At 34.7% G+C, this 21,885-nt stretch overlaps 1 protein-coding gene across 1 annotated transcript; it reads left to right on the top strand.

Moving 5' to 3' along the window:
- The first annotated feature begins 1,341 nt into the window (after positions 1-1,341).
- LOC142613047 (uncharacterized) lies at positions 1,342-15,796 on the top strand. The gene is made up of 27 exons (XM_075785232.1): positions 1,342-1,601; positions 1,820-2,039; positions 2,167-2,300; positions 3,597-3,713; positions 3,867-4,013; positions 4,227-4,903; positions 5,249-5,370; positions 5,473-5,564; positions 5,775-6,000; positions 7,241-7,307; positions 8,430-8,578; positions 8,686-8,759; positions 8,839-9,012; positions 9,131-9,202; positions 10,687-10,788; positions 10,872-10,961; positions 11,507-11,582; positions 11,686-11,782; positions 11,906-11,975; positions 12,095-12,274; positions 12,401-12,523; positions 12,637-12,720; positions 12,876-13,060; positions 13,152-13,290; positions 13,397-13,456; positions 14,338-14,442; positions 15,389-15,796. The coding sequence occupies exons 1-27, from the start codon at positions 1,521-1,523 to the stop codon at positions 15,500-15,502; spliced, it is 3,777 nt and encodes a 1,258-aa protein (XP_075641347.1). The 5' UTR covers positions 1,342-1,520; the 3' UTR covers positions 15,503-15,796.
- Positions 15,797-21,885: the final 6,089 nt, after the last annotated feature.

Here is a 21,885-nt window from a genome sequence, read left to right as displayed (position 1 = left end):
TTCACAGGGTAGGATTGTAAGGATTCTATAGAGTAAGATCGTAAGATCTTACATTTTATCATCCGTTATCGTGATCCCATGTAAATCCTACCCCATAAAAGATTCTACACCAATTTGAATCGTTTTTATTGGAAAGAATCATTGGATCTTAGGTTTTTCAAATCCAAGATAGAGATTTTGACAACCCATACTTATAGGTACATTAATCCCATGGGCTACTTGCAAAACAAAATATAAAAACTTGAAAACTCAAAAATCATCAGAGGACTCTTGGGAATCCTAAAAATCAACGACCGATATATATTAAATTCATTCACGTGACCATATCCAATACGAACAATATTATGTTTTTCACTAACAAATAAATCTAACCATGTCATTTACTTATGAATGCAACCACATAGTTAATTTTTATTGGGAAAATTTAAATATAACACCTAAAGAATTATGCCTAAAATTTTTCCCATCAAATTACGCTACTACTATAATTGTTTTGATATTTTTACTAATAAGTTTCTTGGGTATGAAACTTTTCAATGTAGAGGAATAACACACACAAAATAAGACAACAAAGTGTGAATTTTTAGCAATAATTTTTTGCTCATTTTATTTTATAAATTATTTTGATTTAAGGTATAATAATATTATAATAGGAAAATTCATGAATGTTAATTTTAGTGTTTCACAGAGCCCCATATCTCTTATAGTCTTATTTAATTATCAAAAATTTTACCAATTAAACTTACTAGAACCCACCTCTCATTATGATATTTGAATGCATAAGGGCCTGTTCACCAAACTCAAACTCATATTTTTACATTTTAAATAACATTACACACATTTTCACCCACACGTATTTAAAAAAACTACAAAAATCTCATCTTAAACTACTCTATCAAACACCGTATAAATTTTTCCAAATAAAATCACCATCAAATTTATCACATAACCAAATCTAATGTAAAAAGCTTGCCATGTGACCTATTCCCACTGGTCCCAAATTTTATAGGTTACTATAAATTGAAGGCTGCGACCACCACACTCACCATAAAAGGTAAAAAAAAAAAAAAAAAAAACCTCTAATAATAATAATAATCACATACATTATACATACACACACAACAGTCTCTGTTTCTCTTATTTGCTTTTCTCTCACAGCCCCACATATATTTAAAAAAATCCTCAAATTTTTTTTAATTATTATTATTATTTTTTCACTCGAACAATCCTTTTCCTACTTCCCACCGCTTCATAACCTCCTCCTTTCTCTTCTCATCAATAGTAGAAGCTAGAAATAATAAAAATAATAAAAAAGATAAAAAAGAGAGAAAAATTTATTAAAACCGAACAAACTTTCACAGAAACCCCTCTCTCTCTCTCTCTCTCTCTCTTTAACTGATCTCCGCAATCATTTACATCTTCTCTCTCTCTCTCTCTCTCTCTCTCCCTGTGATTCTCTCCGGCTTAAGACCCTGTTTGGATCAGAGACCAGGAACGCCACCTACAACCCAACAAACACCATGGTTGAAACAAGGCGTAGCTCCTCTGCTTCCAAACGTGGCCTCTCGTCTCCTCCTCCACCTAACCCAAAACGATCCAAGGTACAATCTTTCTTGATTTTTTTTTGTAAAAAATTTTGATTTTGTGCACGTGGGTCTGATGAAAGATTTCTAATCTGGGTTTTGTGCAAGTTTGGATTTTGTTACGTGCATGCGTTTTTTGGTCAAGATTTGCATCTGGGTTTGAGATTTTTACGGTTTTTAATTTTTTGAATTAAATTTTTGGTGGGGAAATATTTTTTCTTTTTGAAAATTTGTAGGCTTCTGAGGCGTCTTCTTCTACCAACGATGTTCTGAGCTCTCCACCGGTTGAGAACTCGGGTCCGGGTAAGGAATCCGGGTCTGGACCTCAAGACTTGGAACTGCAATCCCCTGATCCGTTGAGCACTGGTTCTCCTAAGCCCGTTGACGCATGCGATTCAGATAAATGTGCGGATTTCGGCGGGGATGGTGAGGTCTTGGTGTCTCCGCTGTCTTTAGGTGAATAAATTTTCAAGCTTTTGGCTTTTGCATGTGGTTTTGGAATCTGGGTTTTTGTTGAATTTTGATTTTTTTGATTTTTTGTTTTTGGGGTTTTGGGTTTGATGTGCCTTTTTTTCTATTTCAGGTGGAGCTGCTGTGGATACAGAGAAATCGAAGGCGGCTGGGGTGGAGGCTCTTCGGGCAAAGAAGCGCCTTACCAAGCTGACAAAATCAAGCCAGAAAGTGGCTTGGGGAAAGCTTCTTTCCCAGTGTTCTCAGGTGGGTTTTATGTTTAATTCGGTTCTGAAATCTTGGTGTTGTGATTAGATTGTTGCTATGTTTAGTTGTTTGGAAGAGAAAAAGAGTTGCCTTTGTATGTTTTTGTGCTTGTTTGTCACTCAAGCATTGCTAATTATGATAAACAATTTGGTTTGTTTGTATTGTCATTGGTTTTCTAGGCAGTTGAGCAAAGAGTTGTGGTTTGGTTGAGTTGCTTATCTGTGGCTTGTTAATTCTTTTATTGGGAGCTTCGTGAGCATTGACCCCCTTATCGGGCTTGCATGTGTTAAATCGGTTAGGTCTGCTCGTTACTATCCATGAGTTGCTTTTTGGGTACTTAAGGTTGATTTGTCAGTGCAAGTTTATTGGATTGATGGAGGGAAAAGAGAGCATTAATCAAGTACCTCCATTTGGAATTTGATTTATTTATGTTCCTTATCAGGGGAGTGTATTTTGGGGCTTGTTAAGTATTAGATGAACAGAAGATTAGAATTCTGTGTAAGTGTGTTTGTTCTTATGCGATGTTAGATCTGAGTTGTTTTTTTCTTCTTTTGGCATTTAATAGTTTATTACTACTTCTTGTTTTTTGATAGATTTATATACTTCTAGTTATTAGATTTTGATGGATGGAAGAGATAGGGGGGAAGGGGTGGGTTGGCTTGGTATATTCTTGAGGGTGGTGTGGATGCAATGTCATTAGCTTAGAAGAGCGAGTAATGGGAAGTGTCTTGGAAAAACAACTTCCTTTACTCTTTTCTCGTAATTAGAGTGTTTGTCTGATGCAGGTTGAGGATTCCTGTGTTTGCTTGAGACTTGATTTTGAGTCATGTTTCAGCCTGAAGAATACGTGGGAAAGTTGCCTGAAGCTTGTCATAAGAGGCTTTAGGTGTTTTGTAGTGAGAACTTAACATGCCAATAAAAAAAGAAACTTGTCTCCGCACTTGGGGTTGTTTGTTTTTAAATCAATTATTATTATCAATTGTGATTCCTTACTATTGGTTTTTGTTTTATATGTTTTTCTAAGAAGGTTTGTGATAAGTTTCTTTTTAATATTTTCATCTTGAATCACTTCTTATCTTTTGTTGATTTCCCCCCTTAAATCTACTAAAATTAGTATATTCCTACTAACCATTCCCCTCTCCTCTCCCCCGATCCAACGTAGGACTAGGGTCTTGGCTGACTATAATAGGGATTGTTGATGAAACATGGATTCTGTTCATCTGCCTCTTCTAGGAACAGAGTTAGAGTCCTTACCTTGGTCTGCTAATCTGTTGTTTGTTCCTTATGTTTTTCCAGAATCCTCACCTGTCAATGTATGGTACTACTTTCTCTGTTGGTCAAGGCCGTCAATGCAATTTATGGCTTAAAGATCCATCCATTAGCAATACATTGTGTAAATTGAGGCACATAGAGGTATAGCTCTCTGCAGTATCCTTTTGCGACTAAAAAAGAGGCATTTTCAATATGTAAATAACATGGTGCTATGACATTGCTTATTATTCATTCTCAGGAGGCTTGTGATTGTACTGACATTTTTCTTTTGGTGTTCATTTTAATTCTGGATAGCGTGAAGGTTCATCTGTTACATTACTGGAAATCACAGGGGGTAAAGGTGCTGTCCAAGTAAACGGGAAGTACTATAGAAAAAATACTAGTGTAATTCTAAGCGGAGGCGATGAGGTGGTCTTCACTTCTTCTGGAAAACATGCTTATGTATCCTTTTTTCCTCTTTATTTCTTCAGTATAGCCAATTCAGTATTTTGAAGGGTGGCCGGTGGCCTTTTATTTTTAAATACCTCATCATTGAAAAGGAAAACAAATCCTCATGTCTTTTTGTTGCAGCTGTTTTATACTTTTTACTGTGATTGTAATATTTTTACTTCCCTTCTGGATGTTCTATAAATATATTCCTTAACATGAAATCAGATCTTTCAGCAACTCACCAATGATAATTTAACTGCTCCTGGCATACCTTCTGTGAGCATATTAGAAGCTCAGAGTGCTCCAATAAAGGGGATACATATTGAGGCAAGATCTGGGGACCCTTCAGCTGTTGCTGGAGCATCAATATTAGCATCTTTGTCTAATATGCCAAAAGACTTGACCATACTCCAGGCACCTGGTAAAACTAGTGAGGATGTGGATCAGAATACTGAAATGTCCATTCTACCGTCAGGCTGTGGAGGGTCAGACGATCATACTCCAGACATTGACATGAAGGATAGTGCCGACAATGATCTTGCTGGTGTTTCTTCAAGAGAGAAAACCGTTGTTCCTTCTCCTGATGCTGCCAATGACCACCCCAATCTTGGTAGCCTTGGATTGGATCCTTGTATAGATGCAGACATTGGAAAGGTCCCTGCGTCAAATTATGAATTAAGGCCACTCTTGCGAATGCTTGCCAGTTCATCTTCAGACTTTGATTTAAGTGGCAGTATCACTAAAATGCTTGATGGGCACAGGGATATTAGAGAACTCAAAGATTTCGATCCTCCAATTTCAGTATCAACTAGAAGGCAAGCATATAAGGATAATTTACAACAAGGAATTCTCAATCCCGACAACGTTGAAGTCTCTTTTGAAAATTTCCCATATTACTTAAGGTACAAAAATTTGACTGCATATGCTTTCTTTATACCATGAGTTGCATGTGTACGAAATACAAAGAAAAAAAGGGTCTCTGTTTTCTGTATTTGCCTTTTGGATCTAGGCATATACTGTCTGTATGGCTGTACTTGTTACATATTCTGTTGCAAATGAATTCTTTTGACCATGTGTTGGCTTTCCATATTTAGGGAACTACTCAAAAATACCTTTTATTTTTTTAATAACTCTTTCTCCTTTATTTTCTTGTTGTAGCTAGATATATTGTCTATATGGCTGTACATGTTACATATTCTGCTGGCTACTGGAAATTTATGCTATTTGTACGTTCTGCATTGTTGCAGTGATACAACAAAGGATGTTTTGATTGCTTCAACATATGTTCATTTGAAGTGTAACAAATTCGCAAAGTATGCCTCGGACCTACCTACTGTGTCCCCGCGTATATTATTATCTGGTCCTGCAGGTGGTTCTGCATTTCTATGTTGACGAGCTATGTATTTTTGTGTGTTTTTCATTTTCCCCTTAATCCCTAACGAGACATCATATTCCAATGGATTTTTTTTAGGTTCGGAGATATATCAGGAAACTTTGGCAAAGGCACTTGCCAAACACTTTGGTGCTAGACTGCTAATTGTTGATTCTCTTCTGTTGCCCGGTGTAAGCTTTTTTGATGTCTGTATCATTTACATTTTCAAAGTAAAAAAATTTATCTACATTGTTTTCTAGGAATTTTATTACTTTCCTTTTACAAACTTCTTCAAATAACAGCTGCTTCCTTATTTTATCAACTCAAGCTCTAAGTAACTGCGGAGCCTGCAATTTAGCTGGCATCTTACATTTGTCTTGTGCGCTTGAAAATAATTTTAGGGACCAACACCCAAAGATTCTGATTCTGTGAAGGAAGCTTCAGCTTCAAGGCCAGAACGAGCATCGGCTTTTGTTAAACGAGCTGCACAGGCTGCTGGCTTACAGCATAAGAAACCGGCTTCTAGTGTTGAGGCTGATATTACAGGTGGATCCACATTAAGCTCTCAGGCTATGCCAAAGCAGGAGGCATCAACTGCATCATCAAAAAGCGCTACACTCAAAGCAGGTATGCTATTGCTTCCCTAGTTTCTGTAATTATTACATGGATGGTTGATTATCGGTCTTGGTAAAAGTGTGGGGTGCACTTAAGCGCCAAGTCCTCCTGAAGACTTGGTGCAAAGCACAAGTGGTGCATGCTTGATTGAAATGAAGCGCACATTTGATTTGTTTTTTTAAAGAAAACAACGTAATCAATTTGAAAATAACTATTAATGGACAAAGATATAATTATTAAGTGATAACTAGAATGTCAAGTAATGATTTCTATGCCTATCAAAAGCAATGCAACAATCTTAAAAGTATATAATCATCGTCCTCATTAAGCATAGGATCATCACCATTGTCATTGCAAGATCTGTAACCCTTATCTTCTTCCTCATCTACTTCATCAAAATTAGTAGTCTCTCCCCCTCATGAGGGGTATGTTGTGAATTGGATTTTGAGCCTATTGCCCTCCCTAATGACCTCATTCTTGATCTTGTGTTGAATCTTTCTTTTTCGACACCTGTAACCTTGGAAACATTAACCTATGTCAAATAATCATCACTTTACACAAGATCATCTTTAGCACATTCATCGAGTTCTATTATTTTTCTCTACAACACATTGCTATCATTGATTTCTTTGGGTAGTGTATCCGTGGTGTACTCTCAAGGGTGGGTCCAAAGGGCCTTGCCTTGGTGAGGTTTCTGGTCATAAAAAAAAAGGATGAACTGCGTCACCTAAAAAAGGTTATGTTTGTCTTGGCCCAGTATCCTTTTGGTGAGGAGTGTTTTATGGGGCATGGTCCCGAATGGAGTGTTACATCTTCTCAAATTTGTAAAGGGGTGGAGGGCTTAGGTATATATATCATACCATAAACTTGACTTTTGTGTAACAAATTAATGGTGTATATCAACAACATTAAGATTTGACTGCTACATTTCACATTCAGTTTGCCAAGGCCCTTGTAGCTCAATCGGCACCTCCTAGTTTCCAATGGAGATTTGGAAATGTCTGGGGTTTATTTCATGTTTGTGTTTTTATTTTTATTTTTATAATTTAAAAATAAAAAGCTTCTTAATTGTACTTTTGCAAATGCTCCGTGCTTTAGAATCAAAAAGTGCCAAGCTTTGCGCATAAGTGTGCTTTTACCAACAATATTGATTATCCAAGTGCTTGATTAGTATGTTTATTCATGATTTACTCATCATTTATTTATTCACTATGTTCATAATCTCAAGCTGCAATATGTAAAAAATTTACAGGTGATAGAGTAAAATTTGTGGCTACTGTACCTTCTGGAGTGGCACCACTACAAAGTTGTGCTCTAAGGTATTGTTTCTGTGCCATTATGATAAGATTGCTTGCTTAAATTTACTGTTGCCGAATTTATCACGGTATTAGAGCAGGTGGTCTCTAGTTTGAAACCTGTCTCTACTATCTTCCATATTTTTTAAAAGATTAAAAGTCCCCTGTTTGGGCCTCACTAATTAAGAGGGAGTTGAGCCCACCTGAGGCGTAGTGCTAGAATAATGGTTAAATGATTAAATTCACAATTTTTAAAACTAAATCATGAGGAATTTCCAACACAACCCATGATAGCTCTAATAACCAACTTGTACAGATTTGTTGAGTTGGAGCCATTTTATTAGGCCTAATAAAAAAAATGTGCTTTAATGAAGTTATTTAGATTCATTATAAAAAAGGGCTTTAATGAAGTTACTCAATTAGGCTGAATATTCCAACTTTGTTAAAACTATCAAAATACTAAAATAAATAAAACTAACAAATTTAAAATAAATATATTTTGTAAACTATTATTAGTGTGGGTTGGTTTATTTTGTTGAAAATTTAGCCAACCAAAGGTGAGAGCCTAAGCTGTAAACCCAGACAGGTTTGATCCCCTAACTGTTGCTTCTGAGTTGCAATTACCTGATGTGCAAGCTTAAGGGGGGGACCCACATCCCGAGTTTGCTCTGGCCTCCATGATTCCAAAGGGCACGTGTTGTGGGCAGGTATCGGTTATCCAAAAAAAAAAAGAAAAGAAAATTTTGCCAATCAACCCAACCCAAGTTTTTAAAAAAATTTACAAGCCCATTTTGAGGCATTGGGTTGGGTCATGTGGTGGGCCTTGGCCTTTCCTGACAGCTTTAACCTTTTGGGGCAATAAGTTTATTATCACTTGCTATCAAGTATATCTAATTGGAATCAATCCGTTGAATGGATACCATTTATTGGCATGTGAGTATTGAGGTAGGAAATTGAGGTTGTGCTTTGTGTCTATAATCATATGCTTTTGAAAGGATTTTGTTGGATGGATGCTGTGCTGGAGTGTGCCCTTTGCTCAATTATCTTTTAGAATTTCTGTACAAAAAAGAAAAAAAGAAAAAAAAAAAGGGAGTATCTTTTATAATTGTCAAAATTTATTTTTCTTCCTTTTTTCGTGTTGAGCAGGGGACCAACAACTGGTTGTCGAGGTAGAGTTCTCCTTGCTTTTGAAGAAAATGGTAATTCAAAAATTGGGGTTAGATTTGATAAATCAATTCCAGATGGCAACAATCTCGGTGGCCTTTGTGAAGATGATCATGGTTTCTTTTGTTCTGGTGATTCCTTTGATGCAATTGTCCTCACTTCCTTTAATTTATATTCTGGATTTTCATATGTTGTGCTTCTATCATCTTGTTTTACTCATTGATGCTTTACTCTGCAGCCAATAATTTACACCGCTTAGATGGTTTTGGTGGTGATGAAATAGAGAAGCTTGCTATTAATGAGCTCTTTGAGGTACTTGACAGTCTTTACTGCTCCAAGAAATTGTAGCTGTTGTCTGGGAACCAATATTGAAAGTGTGTCATTTTTGTAGGTTGCATCAAAAGAAAGTAAAACTAGTCCATTAATATTGTTTGTGAAAGACATAGAAAAGGCTATGGTGGGTAGCTCAGAATCATATGCGGTCTTAAAGGCTAAGCTTGAAAATTTGCCGGAGAATGTCGTTATAATTGGTTCCCATACCCAGATGGACAATCGTAAGGAGAAGGTAAGTAGTTATTTATTTTTTTCTGTTAGCTTGTTTGAAGTTTTATGGTACCAATTTAATCATCTATGTTCTGTATGTTGCTTAGTGAATTTTTGTGTTGGAATTTTTGTGTTTCCAGTCTCATCCTGGTGGTCTTTTATTTACGAAGTTTGGAAGCAACCAGACAGCGTTACTTGATCTTGCCTTTCCGGTATGCTAACCTCTGCCCTTATTTCCCCTCCTGTCCTCTAAACCGACACACACAAACACGCTTTTGAAGTAATTGTTTGGGTGTATAAGTTGTTGTCTTTTGCTTATGACTTCTATGTTTGTAACTTCTCATAGCTAGAAGATATATTTTAAGTCTCAGTCATTGTTGTTTGTTGTCCTATCATTTTCATTTATTTGCAATGCATTTGTCTATTCTTAATTCTTATATTGTTGTAAATTGTTTTCATGTATAATGCAATACCTAGCATTTCTTTTCCTAGTTTTTGCACTTTTTTGTACTGCATTGATTAATAATTCAATCATACGATTTAGAATGAGAAGTTCTGTTAAGATGTAAAAATGCTTTTCAGATAAATGGTTTGTATAACATTAAAAAGAAGTGAGCCAAGGTTTCTGAACAATTGGCTCCATGAAATTTGTTTAAGTAGAGCATTTCCTCCTACTGAAAATAAGAAATAAAAGATACACCTTCCCTGCTTGTGTTGTTAAGTTAAGGTAATGCATGGGCATTTGTAGACCATGACTATTCAGGACCTTGAATCTTGGCAAGGTCCTCTTCATCATCTTTAAGTTGAATCATTCAGCTGCATTTTGGGTGTCTTGGTGGTAGTCAAAGTTCATCTTTTAAAGCTAGCATGATTGCTCTGGAATTTAAAAACCCTCCCAGCCTAAATTCATTTATACCACTTCGCCCCTCTTCTTTAGTCGCCCCCCCCATCACCCCTCTTCTTACGCCACCCTCCCACGAATCTACCTCCTGTTCGGATGCTTCCTGTGGTCAATGTAGTGGTGCCTACTCTCAAACTTGTTTCTGGAGTTTTTCTCTTTTGGTAATTCGTTTTGTTTTTTGTTGCTAAATGCTAATTTTTTTTTTTTTTTTTGGGTTTTCTAGGCATCGTGATGTGGTATTTGTGTAGATCTAGTTTGATCAAGGCTTGTAGATTTAGTTTTTATATATATATATATATATATAAAATTTGGATGGTAGACCTAGTTGAAAATGTAAACTAACCTATCTATCCCAACAGCCAACAGAATCACTCTGCCATTATTTCTATTGATTCAGCTTGGGGTCCCCTCCCTTGTGTGAGAAAACCGATAGCTAGGGTTTGGTGCAAAAATCCTCCAGCCACCAAGTCACCAACGTATAGCTGGTTACTAGTCTATGGGATAGTAACCTTGTTTTTGTGTTTATTATTTGCTATCTTGATAATAAAGTTCTATTTGTGATATGTTTGATGCATAATCTCTCCCTCTCTCTCATGTGCGCATGTGCACACACATGCAAACAGTGATAGCTGCCCACTCATACATAGACTTGCATATATTTGTGAAACTTACATGTTAGTGGGAATCTGGAGCTATGATTACTCTGATTCTTCAATTGCAGTTGTTTAAGCATTGTCGTTGGTGGTTTCTCTTCCCTGTAAGATCAAAATAATGTGACTATTGCTTCATGTTCAGGATAACTTTGGTAGACTGCATGATAGGAACAAAGAAATCCCAAAAGCAATGAAGCAACTTTCTCGGCTTTTCCCAAACAAAGTGACAATACAGCTGCCTCAGGTATTGCACCCACAATTCATTTATAGTGCAATATCAACGCTGTTTTTGTCTGAGTCATCTCATATTTGTATTGTTCCTGATAGGATGAAGCTCTACTTTCGGACTGGAAGCAGCAGTTGGAGCGTGATATTGAAACTTTGAAAGCTCAATCAAATATTGTCAGCATTCGCTCTGTGAGTATCACCTGATTGTGTTGTTTGGCTATCTTCTGTTCTATTTCTGTGATACAAGTGCTTGTAGCATTCTGCCTAGAAAGAATTTAGTTAGTGTTGTTATGGTGAGCACTGCCAGGCCTGGGTAGAATCGTGGACATTATTGCAGTTGTAGTGCATAAACTACATATATATTCATCCCATAATTTGGTGTAAGTGGTAATTAGATATCTGTCTATGAATAATATCTTAGGTTGAATAGTATGACGATCTCTCTCTCTCTCTCACACACACACACACACAAGCACCAATTCAGTATGGGTAAGCCCCTGGTGGTCAGATGTACTTTCTTACTTACATAGTCTCCTGTTAAACCATAGACTATTGCCTCATCAGCATTGAAAATCCTCAGTGCAGGATTTTTAATTTTTTATAAATATTTCCTCAGTGCAGCGTGTGTATATATATACATATATATCCTAGTTTGTATGTGGATTTATAGATGATATTTTTCTCATTGACGTGGCGCTATTCTTGGATTTTTACAAAATATCATATGGTTTCAGGTTCTGAACAGAATTGGCTTGGATTGTCCCGACCTTGAAACTCTCTGTGTTAAAGATCAATCCCTTAATACTGAAAGTATGCATTGTGTACTTGAATTACTACTGGATTTTTATGCATTGACCTTTACTGTAAATATTAACTGGTGCCATCATCTTTCCTTTAATTTTTATTATGATAGGTGTGGAGAAAATAGTAGGATGGGCTCTAAGTTACCAGTTTATGAATCACACCGAAGTATCAATCAAAGATGCTAAACTTGTGATCTCTGCTGAAAGGTATAGTCTTAATTCTTTCCAATTACTGTTATCATTGTTTTAACAATTTATAAAAAATTATTTAGAAATGGTTCACCTCTCTATGTCCTGTGTTGATGTCATTCATGATGGTTTATATTGCAGCATTATGCATGGTCTGAACATTCTGCAGAACATTCAAAATGAGAACAAGAGCTTGAAGAAATCACTGAAGGTAAAGTTTACGTCTTCCTCTTGGGTACTGTCAAAGGTTCATGGTTCCCTCCTCTGGGAATGAATCTACAGATTTGATTTTTTTAAATTTATATTCAGTTCAAGTTCAAATGTTTCCAGGATGTGGTCACCGAGAATGAATTTGAGAAGAAACTTCTTGCTGATGTCATTCCACCAACTGATATTGGGGTTTCTTTTGATGATATTGGGGCATTAGAAAATGTAAAGGATACCTTGAAGGAACTGGTGATGCTTCCACTTCAGAGGCCTGACCTGTTTTGTAAAGGACAGCTGACTAAGGTGGTTTGCTTTACCTTTTGGATCTCTTCCAAAGTCTGTGTTAGATCTTTTCTTTTTTGGTGGAGACCATTTTCATTTGGTTTATATCTTGTGTATACCATCTAAATATTGCTACTTATTTGACAGCCTTGCAAGGGTATATTGCTCTTTGGACCTCCTGGTACTGGGAAAACAATGCTTGCAAAGGCAGTGGCAACTGAGGCCGGTGCAAACTTTATCAATATATCAATGTCAAGCATTACTTCAAAGGTATGCATAAGTCACAAATAGCAGCTCCGTCTCCTTTTCTGCATTCTTTTTAATTTTAATGACTTTTTCAGCTTTCTTTTAATTTTTAATGACGTTCTCTCTATTGCTTGCAGTGGTTTGGTGAAGGGGAAAAGTATGTCAAAGCAGTTTTCTCACTAGCTAGTAAAATAGCTCCTAGTGTTGTTTTTGTTGATGAGGTTTGTTTAAGGCATTTACAATTATGTTAATTTTATTACATTTTTTGTTGTGTTTCTGCCTTTCACTAAACCCCCATAGTTTTATCTGCATAAACCTCTTGGGATTGCTTCTCCCTCTCTCATGAAATAATTTTTTTTGCAAATTATTTGTGCAGGTTGATAGCATGCTAGGAAGACGTGAAAATCCTGGAGAGCATGAGGCTATGCGTAAAATGAAGAATGAGTTTATGGTAAATTGGGATGGTCTGCGTACAAAGGATAAGGAGCGTGTACTGGTACTTGCTGCTACTAATAGGCCTTTTGACCTTGATGAGGCTGTTATTAGGAGGCTTCCCCGGAGGTAAACATATTCTGCCTGTCATCACTTGGTTCCCATCTTTTTCCAGTTAAAGCAAGTATTGTTGACTACTACATACAATCATTTTGTGCAGATTGATGGTCAATTTGCCAGATGCCCCAAACAGAGAAAAAATTCTGAGAGTTATATTGGCCAAAGAAGAGCTGGCATCTGATATTGGATTGGAAGCAATTGCAAATATGACTGATGGCTACTCTGGGAGTGACCTAAAGGTTGATATATATATACACATTTTTTATTTGTTATTTGCTTTTCTGCCTGCTACAGAATTGAACTTTTTCCCATTCTGGGTTCCTCTGATTACATTCTTGGTTGCAGAATCTGTGTGTGACTGCGGCTCACTGTCCCATTAGGGAAATTTTGGAGAAGGAAAAGAAGGTTAGATACTTTTAGTACCTGCATTTGTTATTTTATTTTGAAGGTTACCTTCTGTTTTTGTGTGTTCTTAAAGTATATGAACCCTCCATTATCTTTAATGAGTGCATAATAAACTCAAGTTGACATACCAAAGTATTCTGGTGATTGGCCAATTTTGATTTTTCTGGCTGAAACTACTGTAAATTTATTCTGAGCTTAGCCTAGCCCTTAAATAGGATCTACTTCTCTCCTTAGACTATTTGTGGGTTAAGAAGACCAGATTCCTGTGCTTCCCTGTGGAGTGGGCAACAGGATACCAAAGTTGTGAAATATTATTTCATTGTGGCCGGATCAACCACAACTTCAATGAGTCAATCAAATGGTACAACCCCCCCCCCCCCCATGTTCTGTCTTGTTTTAAATCTCGGCCATTTTGGTCCTGGTTGATCAAATGGTATTGGACCAGATCTGTACTTGTATGATTTGTACTGCAGGTAGTGAAATTGGATTATGCTCACTATTCTCAGTTCTAGGTATTTTTTTTTAGAACTTTTTTCTTTCTAGACTTGTAAGTCTTGTGATTTCTCATTATTGCAAATATTGTGGCTGATATAATGGTCTTATTGCATCTAAGCGCAATTCGTTATGTCCTCGTATATTGTTTGTCCAGTTCTCATATAGAGTTCATTTAGCAAATGCATCTTAATTCTCTTAATCACTATGCATCTTCACCGCTCACCTCTTTAGACCTCTATGGTAGCTAGTTAGACTTCGTAGAGGTTCTATTTTTGGTTGAGAAGAATTGTTTAATCTTTCACTGTTAGGTGCTTTGTTGATTTACATTTTTGTATACTTTTTTGGATGGTATGCTTCTATTCATTATTCAGTTGTATATATTCCAGGAGAAGAATGTGGCATTGGCTGAGAATAGGCCTTTACCTGCATTGTATAGCAGTGCTGACGTTCGTCCTCTAAAGTTGGAGGATTTCAAATATGCACATGAGCAGGTATGGTGATGGATACTTTCTATATTGTGAATCGGTAACTTTCAGTATTTCATTTAGACTCCTTGAGAATATTAGTGAAGTGGTAAGAAATATCAGGTTATTGTTTTATCTTAAATAAATTTTCTGACTTTCAAAGTACACATGGTTGGGCTGTTGTCAATGAAAAGAAATTGAAGTACTTACAAAATTTTAAAAGCAAGATGGAGTTTTGATCCAAGATAATATGAATACATAATTTCTCTTTTTAAAAAGTATATTGAATTTTCAAGCAGAATAACGATTAACAAGTCAAAAAAGAAAAATTGCCAAGCTAGGTAATCATGACTTCCTGTAAACTTGTTATCAATATGTATATGTATTTGATTTGTTTCTTTGGGTGTCCATTAAGGATTTTTCCTTTAAAAATTTTCTCTTACTTTTTTCTTTGAGTAAGGTTTTATATCAAAGCTGGTCTTCTAGTATGGCTAAAAACATGTACTTAATACAATGCGTTATGGTATAACCAGGGTAGAACCACCTTTATTGTTGGGAAGTGCCCCAAAAAATGTTTATATTCAAGAACAGTCTTTGGCCAAGTATATATGTGATGCATTCCATGGTTTTATCTATTTTATGTGGCCCCCCTAAATCCTATGTAGCCTTATCCCTAACTTGGTATCCCAACCTAAAATCCTGGCTGGATAGAACTGTTTTATTTCATCAAAGCTGTAACAGAGTTTAGCTTCAGAAAGCTGATGTAGGGATCTGAGGTAAACCTGAATAAATAGGAGTGAATTAATAGGGATGTGGTCTTTTATTTTAATGGGGCTCAAGTTGCATGTATTGTTTACTGAAGTAGGCATAATAGTTCCCCACCTTCTATTGGTGTCATCTTTTCAATGATAATTGTCCATGCTTATGGGGCTGGAAGACATCTACTTCATTGATACTATTCATTTCAACGCAGGTGTGTGCTAGTGTGTCATCAGAGTCTACAAATATGAACGAGCTCCTCCAGTGGAATGACCTATATGGAGAAGGTGGATCAAGGAAGAAGAATTCTCTAAGCTACTTCATGTAGAGGAGGTATCTTTGTGTATAGCATTTCTTTAGATTATTCTTTGTCACCTTAAATAGTGGCAAGATTAGGGACCGGTATGGAAATTCCATTGCAGGTCCTTACCCCCCATTGTATTATATATAGGTTTTTTTTTTTTTTTTTTTCCAACTTCAATTTTCTGTTTCAATCTTTTTTTACCTTTTTTGTTAGGAATGTTACTTTCAAAGCAGTAAAATTAACTGTAGCATCTTTTTGGTTACTTCAGGCCTTCCAGCCTGTACATGCTTAATCAATAAGCAATTTTTTTTCCCTAAATCTTATTTTTACCACCAGTCAATTTATTCTCTGAAACAAGTTGTAAGTGTAGCAGAATAAATCGCAGGAAAAGTGTATATTGATCATGATTCATGTCAATGATCTATTGTTCAGTCTCTCATCTCTCTCTCTCTCTCAGCTGCACATTTTTTTCTCATGCAATCATAGGAAGTCAGTTGTGTGATAGACTAGTTGAATATTAATCTCTTTTTCTTGAAAGAAAAAAAAAAAAGTGACATTTATATTATTTGTAATTTTGATTAATTAGCATAAGAGGATGACATTAGTCCTAACTTAGGTATAGGTCAGGAGTTGGATGATGGTTTTGTAAGTGCTACTGCTAAAGTTATTCTGGAATCAAAGGAAGTGAATGGTCTTGGGTGGGCATTCTATCTCCATGAGATACATCCTCCATTTTGGGGGATAATGTTTGAGGTGTGGGCTTGTGAAGTTCTCATATGCTTTTCTTTTTTCAAAAATTTTGTCTTATATAAAATGTTTGATTGTAGAAGTTAAAAAATAATAATAATAATAATAATCGTACACAAAACATGAGTAACATCCCACTGACAAGAAATTTGGTGTGCATTTTCAGAATGAAGATAAAACAATTTAAGAATAAAAATAAAAAAAGATTCATTGGTGGTATTTTTTTTTTTTTTGGAATATCAAGGATGGTAATTTAAAAATATCAGGTGTTGTAATACTAATTAAGAGATATATTAGTTATAATCAGGTTCAAGTTATACTTAGTGTAATATTTAGTGCTGTCCAGAGACTTGGCCAACTCGACCAACTGGTCGTTGCTGACTGAACCCGACTTCTCCGACAGTTGGTGACGGGTTTGTTCCTCCAAAACTCGAATTTGGCGGGCTGGGTGTCGGTTTTCTCTCTCCAAAATTCGATCAACTTGATTTGACCAGCCCACAAAATTTTTGGCGATATTTGGTAGATCTGGCGAGGTCTAGACCATTTTCGTCTAGATCTCGATAAGATTTCACTGGATCTAGTCGAGATTTTGTTGAAAATGGCCTAGATTTGGCGAGACCTCAAAGATTTTGGTTGTTTTTTCTTTGTTTTCATGCTAGATTCTTGTCGTTTTCCAGATCTTTGACCCCGATCGACTTGCCTACCGCCTGTTGAATTTCCAACTTGCTCGATCCAATCATCCTCTCGATTGGCAGCGGGTTGAGATTTCGTCCACCCGATTAGGTCTGGTCGGATGCGGGTTGAGCACAAACCCAACCCGACCCATGGACAGGCCTGGTAACATTGCTTAATATTACATCACTTAATATTTTTTTAATTAGATGTGAATTTTGACAAATTTACTGTTAGATTAGATTATCTTGGATTCAGATCCTCTGTAGTTCCGCATTTACTGCAGAGCTCATTAAATCCTAACCATCTTTAATGATTTAATGGTTTAGATTCTCGTATCGGTATTTCATTAATAATATTCTTAAAATAATAAAATAATGTTGTAAACAAAACAATTAAGATGATTATTAATGAAATGCTGATATGGCAGAATCTAGACCATTAAATCATTAAAGAATGGTTAGGATTTAATGAACTCTACTTGGTAGAGTACCCTAGGAACTCTAGAGGATCTGAATCCGATTATCTTTGTATATTTTCAATGCTTGCAAAATTTCAAGGTAATCAAAGATTAATAGTCATGTCATTAATCAATTGTTTAAATTCAAAATTTTATAATTTAAAATAATACATAAAATATGAGTTTATGGATTGATTGGTAAATAGCATCTAATTGACATGAAAGTTAATTCAATTGTGAGATTTTCAAGATATGAATTTTATATAGTTATATATTGCTTAAAGTTACACTAAATGTAACTTGAACTCAACTTTAAGTTATACACGACTTGAGTTCAAGTTATATAAAGTGTAACTTTAAGCAATATTATCTAGTAACCTTCTATTATATGGATATTTTCTATGTTCACAATATGTATGTCAAATTTCGTACCAATCCGGTGATGTTTAATATTTGATTAATAAACGCATCTTCTATTTATAGTTTAAAAATACTAAAGTTTGAAATTTAAACATTTAATATATTACAAATTAATTTTTGATAATCTTAAAATTTGAAGTGTATGTTAAGAATGTAGAGAACATCTAATCTTATTCAATGGTGGGGTTTAAAAAGAAAAATATATATTAATCCAAAAAAAAATTATTAAGTGGAGCAATATTAGTTTTATTTTATTATAAGCGGTGTAATATTTGCTAAAGTTACCATTGGTGTAACCTGAACCAAACTTCTCTCTTTATGTGTGTGTGTATATATATATATATAAGCGTAATTTTATATTGCTTAATAATTTTTTTATTGAATTAATATTTTGAAATCTTTCCTTTCAATTGCATGTTTGTAACATGTATACCAAATTTCATACAAATCGAATGTTTATTATTCAGTACATAAATTTTTTTTTTTTAAATTTTTTTTGAGAACTTATACATAATTTTAAAATACAAAAATTTGAAATTTAAACATTTTATAAATGATGAAATTTAACAAGCATGAAATGTAAGAAGAAAATGTATTTTAACGATGAATTTGTCAGATTTCAGATTCAATAAAAAAAAATATATTAAGTAGTGTAACATTACTTAAAATGTGCAATATTTATATAATTTTTTTTAATAGTGTAACATTGCTTAAAGGGTGTAGCATAGTTTAAGTTACAACTTGGCCTATTTTGATTTGAGGTTTGTGTGAAGTCATGGCTTGCAAGTTGATTCAATCATGTGGCAAAGCTGATGATGGAGGAAAACATTATGAAATTGACCTAAAATGTGGCTCACATTTGTTGTTGGTTGGAACTTGGAAGCAAGCGAATGTCTCATTATATCTCACGGTGTTCACCACCTAATTGACACCTAATACATGTAAGAGTTATAATTGATAAAATCTATCTCGAGTATTATACTGTGAAGGAGAAGCAAGTTCATCACATTATTCAACCTAACATGTGAAACTTTGGTTCCATAGTATATGCCCATCTTTATACCTCAAAGATTCAATCCCAATCAAATAGTTTAGTCATGCATAAATCTGTTTTGTAATGCGGCCAATTCCTTTGGAAGATCATATGGTTTTAACTAGGGCTGTCCAGACCTGATCGGAGCTCGACAACTGGGCAAAACTATCTGACGTCGACCCAGTTCCGGCCCGAATCGAAAGTCCAATTGGTCGGCGGTGGGTTTCCGTTCTCAAGAACTGACACCTGCAGGTCGAGTGGCGGGTTTACTTCTCCAAAACTTGAGCAACCCGAACCTAGCCAGAGTTATTGAAAAATCCGGCCAAATCTTGCAAAAACAAGCCAGATTTAGCAAGATCTCAACTAGATTCGGCCAAATCTCAGCAATTTTTAGCGAAAAAATGCAAATTCCAGCAAAAAAAAAAGAAAAAGAAAATTCCAACAATAAAATGCAAATTTCGGCGACTTTTGTTTTTTTGGCTTTTGTTTTGTTTTTTGTTTTTTGTTTTTGTTTTTGTTTTTGTTTTTGTTTTTGTTTTTTGTTTTTTTCAGATTTCGATGACTTTTTTATTTATTTATTCCGGTGATCGACCAACGCTCACCTCTCACTCGAAACTGACTCAACCGATTTTTCTGGTAGTCGGTTTCGGGTTCCTCCGCCTTCCACCCGACGTCAGCGGGTCGAGTCTGGGTTGGGTCCAAAACCAACCCGGCCCAACCCATAGAGGCCTAGTTTTAACATTACGTGTTCGCTCGAAAATTGCATTAAAACTATATATTTTCAGTAGCTTATTTGCATGATGTTTGTAAAAAAAGATAGTTTTTGATAACTTTTATGTTAAATGTGTAACAAAAAAAGTTTATTTGAATAAAAAAAACCAAAAATTTAAAAAAATTGTTACAAAATGCAAAAAGCTTTTAGCAAATAATCAATTGCCAAACAGAAAGAATGAAGGTACATGTGCTTATTGGATTGGAAAATAAAGAACATGGGTTATGGCAAAGTTCCGGAGGATGTCCCATCTTTGGATTATACATATTGTAAATGTCCCTCGTATGTTTTTCTGATCATTAGAAAAAGTTATGAGGTCCTTTTATTTTGACAGAACAATGATGCTTGATTTTGGAATTAAGTATAATTTATACCCAGAAGTCCTAAACCAAATATTTTCTGTGCAGTACCTTCTTGTCTTTTTTGTTTATTGGTTGAGGGTTGAGTAATGAGTAATGTTTTTCTCTTAATGCCAACCATAATATGAGCATTCTTTACCCATCTTTGTGAGCATATTTATTAAAAAGGAAATGAATTTCTCATCGTAAATAACTTTCGGTTCTTGAAAATGACAAGAATGTTTTGTACAAGTGTATATATATATTATGTAGTGACTAGTGAGACAAGTTACTGATATACAACCCAAGTCATCGGAATAAAAGGACAACACGACAAAAAGTTCCTAGACTTTAAAATTAGTGTTAGAATCAATGTATATTCCCTGTAAGTTTGGGGCATTTTCAATTTAATTCATTAAGTTTAAATTATGTCATTTTAGTATGTTAACTTTGACAACATTGTCATTCTAATCATTTCATCCATTGCAATTGAAAAAACATTAACTATCTTAAAACGATATTGTTTCATTTTTTTTTTTTTTGAAAGGATATTGTTTCATGTTAGTAACATTAAAAATTGATTTTAAATAATGTCGTTTTAAGAAAGTTAATGGTGTTTTTTAATAGGCAATGGACAAAAGGACTAAAATGACAATATTGTTAAAATTAACGGACTAAAATGAAAAATTTTAAATTTAGTTAACTAAAATAACAATTCACCGAACTTATAGAATATAAATTGTATTTATGCCCAATCTATATTATACCGCAAGATCTTATGGTAACATTTATAAAGTTTCACTTGTGTAATGTGATTTAATACATTGGATGTGATATGGACATGATATATAATGAGGTGGTACTTATGTATCCCATTCAATACACTGAGAATGAAAGCTTTAATCCCATTTATATAGCTTTGGCATATTGGTGAGAACTGCAAGTTTAAATTCAAGTAAAACTAGTTGGGCTTGGCACAATATAGGTTATATATCATAGGCTCAATGGATATCCTTCAAATGCATATGTTTAACCTTAATCCATCTGAGAGAGCACTTGCAACTTCCTTAATCCTTATCATTTAGAACTCTTAAATTACTTTTTTTGTGGGTAAAAAGATATTATGATTACATTCAGATTGGTTTATGATTGCAAAATACCCTGCTTGTTCTCTTTATTATAAACAAAAAAGGTAATTTTTAACCAAAATTGAGTTTATTTAATGGGCTCATTGAAAATTCAAAGAGTTTGATACTTATATAATTTTTTTTACTATTGTTAATTGATTTTACTTATAATTAGTTATTTAAGAGAAAACTTGTGGATTGTTGATGCTCTCTCTAGGAGGAAGAGCAATGAGAATGAATTGAATGATGAATCCTACATTACAGCATCAGCATTAGTTGTGCAAAAAATTTAGTAATCTGACACCACAAAAAACTACTTTATTTATTTTACCACTTTAGCTGTGCATTGTGACTCAGCAGCAAAAAAAATATAGGTTTGGCTCCACTGATGCATCCCATTTTTGCTATATTTTGATGGCAAATTTAGCATTTTAGTAAAATGCCTCCACCAATACTAATGGTATTTTAGGATGAAAGATGGTTTATAAATATCTAAGATACTATTCTCAAATAATAATAATAATAATAAGATACTCCATCATATAATATAAGTTTAAATGGTCATTTTATGATGATTTTTGGGAGTTCATTAATAAAGCCTATCCTTCCCTGGCCTTTTAGAAACTGGCCGACAACTGAAGATTAAACTCATTAAATTTATTTAATACATTATTGTGAATCAAGAGACAGCTAATTTGACTTTTATAATAAGTACAAAATAATCAATATATATTTCTTCTATGGCAAAGTCATGATTGGATGCTACAGCTTATTTTCCATTATGTCAATTTGTGATTACTTTTGTCTTACAAATACTCATTTATCTCATGACCATCAC

The sequence above is a fragment of the Castanea sativa genome, chromosome 10, assembly GCF_040712315.1.
Source record: "Castanea sativa cultivar Marrone di Chiusa Pesio chromosome 10, ASM4071231v1".
Classification (NCBI taxonomy): Eukaryota; Viridiplantae; Streptophyta; class Magnoliopsida; order Fagales; family Fagaceae; genus Castanea; species Castanea sativa.
This window is presented reverse-complemented; position numbering and strand designations above follow the sequence as displayed.

Excerpts from the sequence above, each read along its gene's own strand:
- LOC142613047 (XM_075785232.1), top strand. The coding sequence starts at position 1,521 with ATGGTTGAAACAAGGCGTAGCTCCTCTGCTTCCAAACGTGGCCTCTCG. Across the intron at positions 6,001-7,240 it reads AAGCGCTACACTCAAAGCAG|GTGATAGAGTAAAATTTGTG; the intron begins GTATGCTATTGC and ends AAAAATTTACAG. Across the intron at positions 8,579-8,685 it reads TCATGGTTTCTTTTGTTCTG|CCAATAATTTACACCGCTTA; the intron begins GTGATTCCTTTG and ends TTTACTCTGCAG.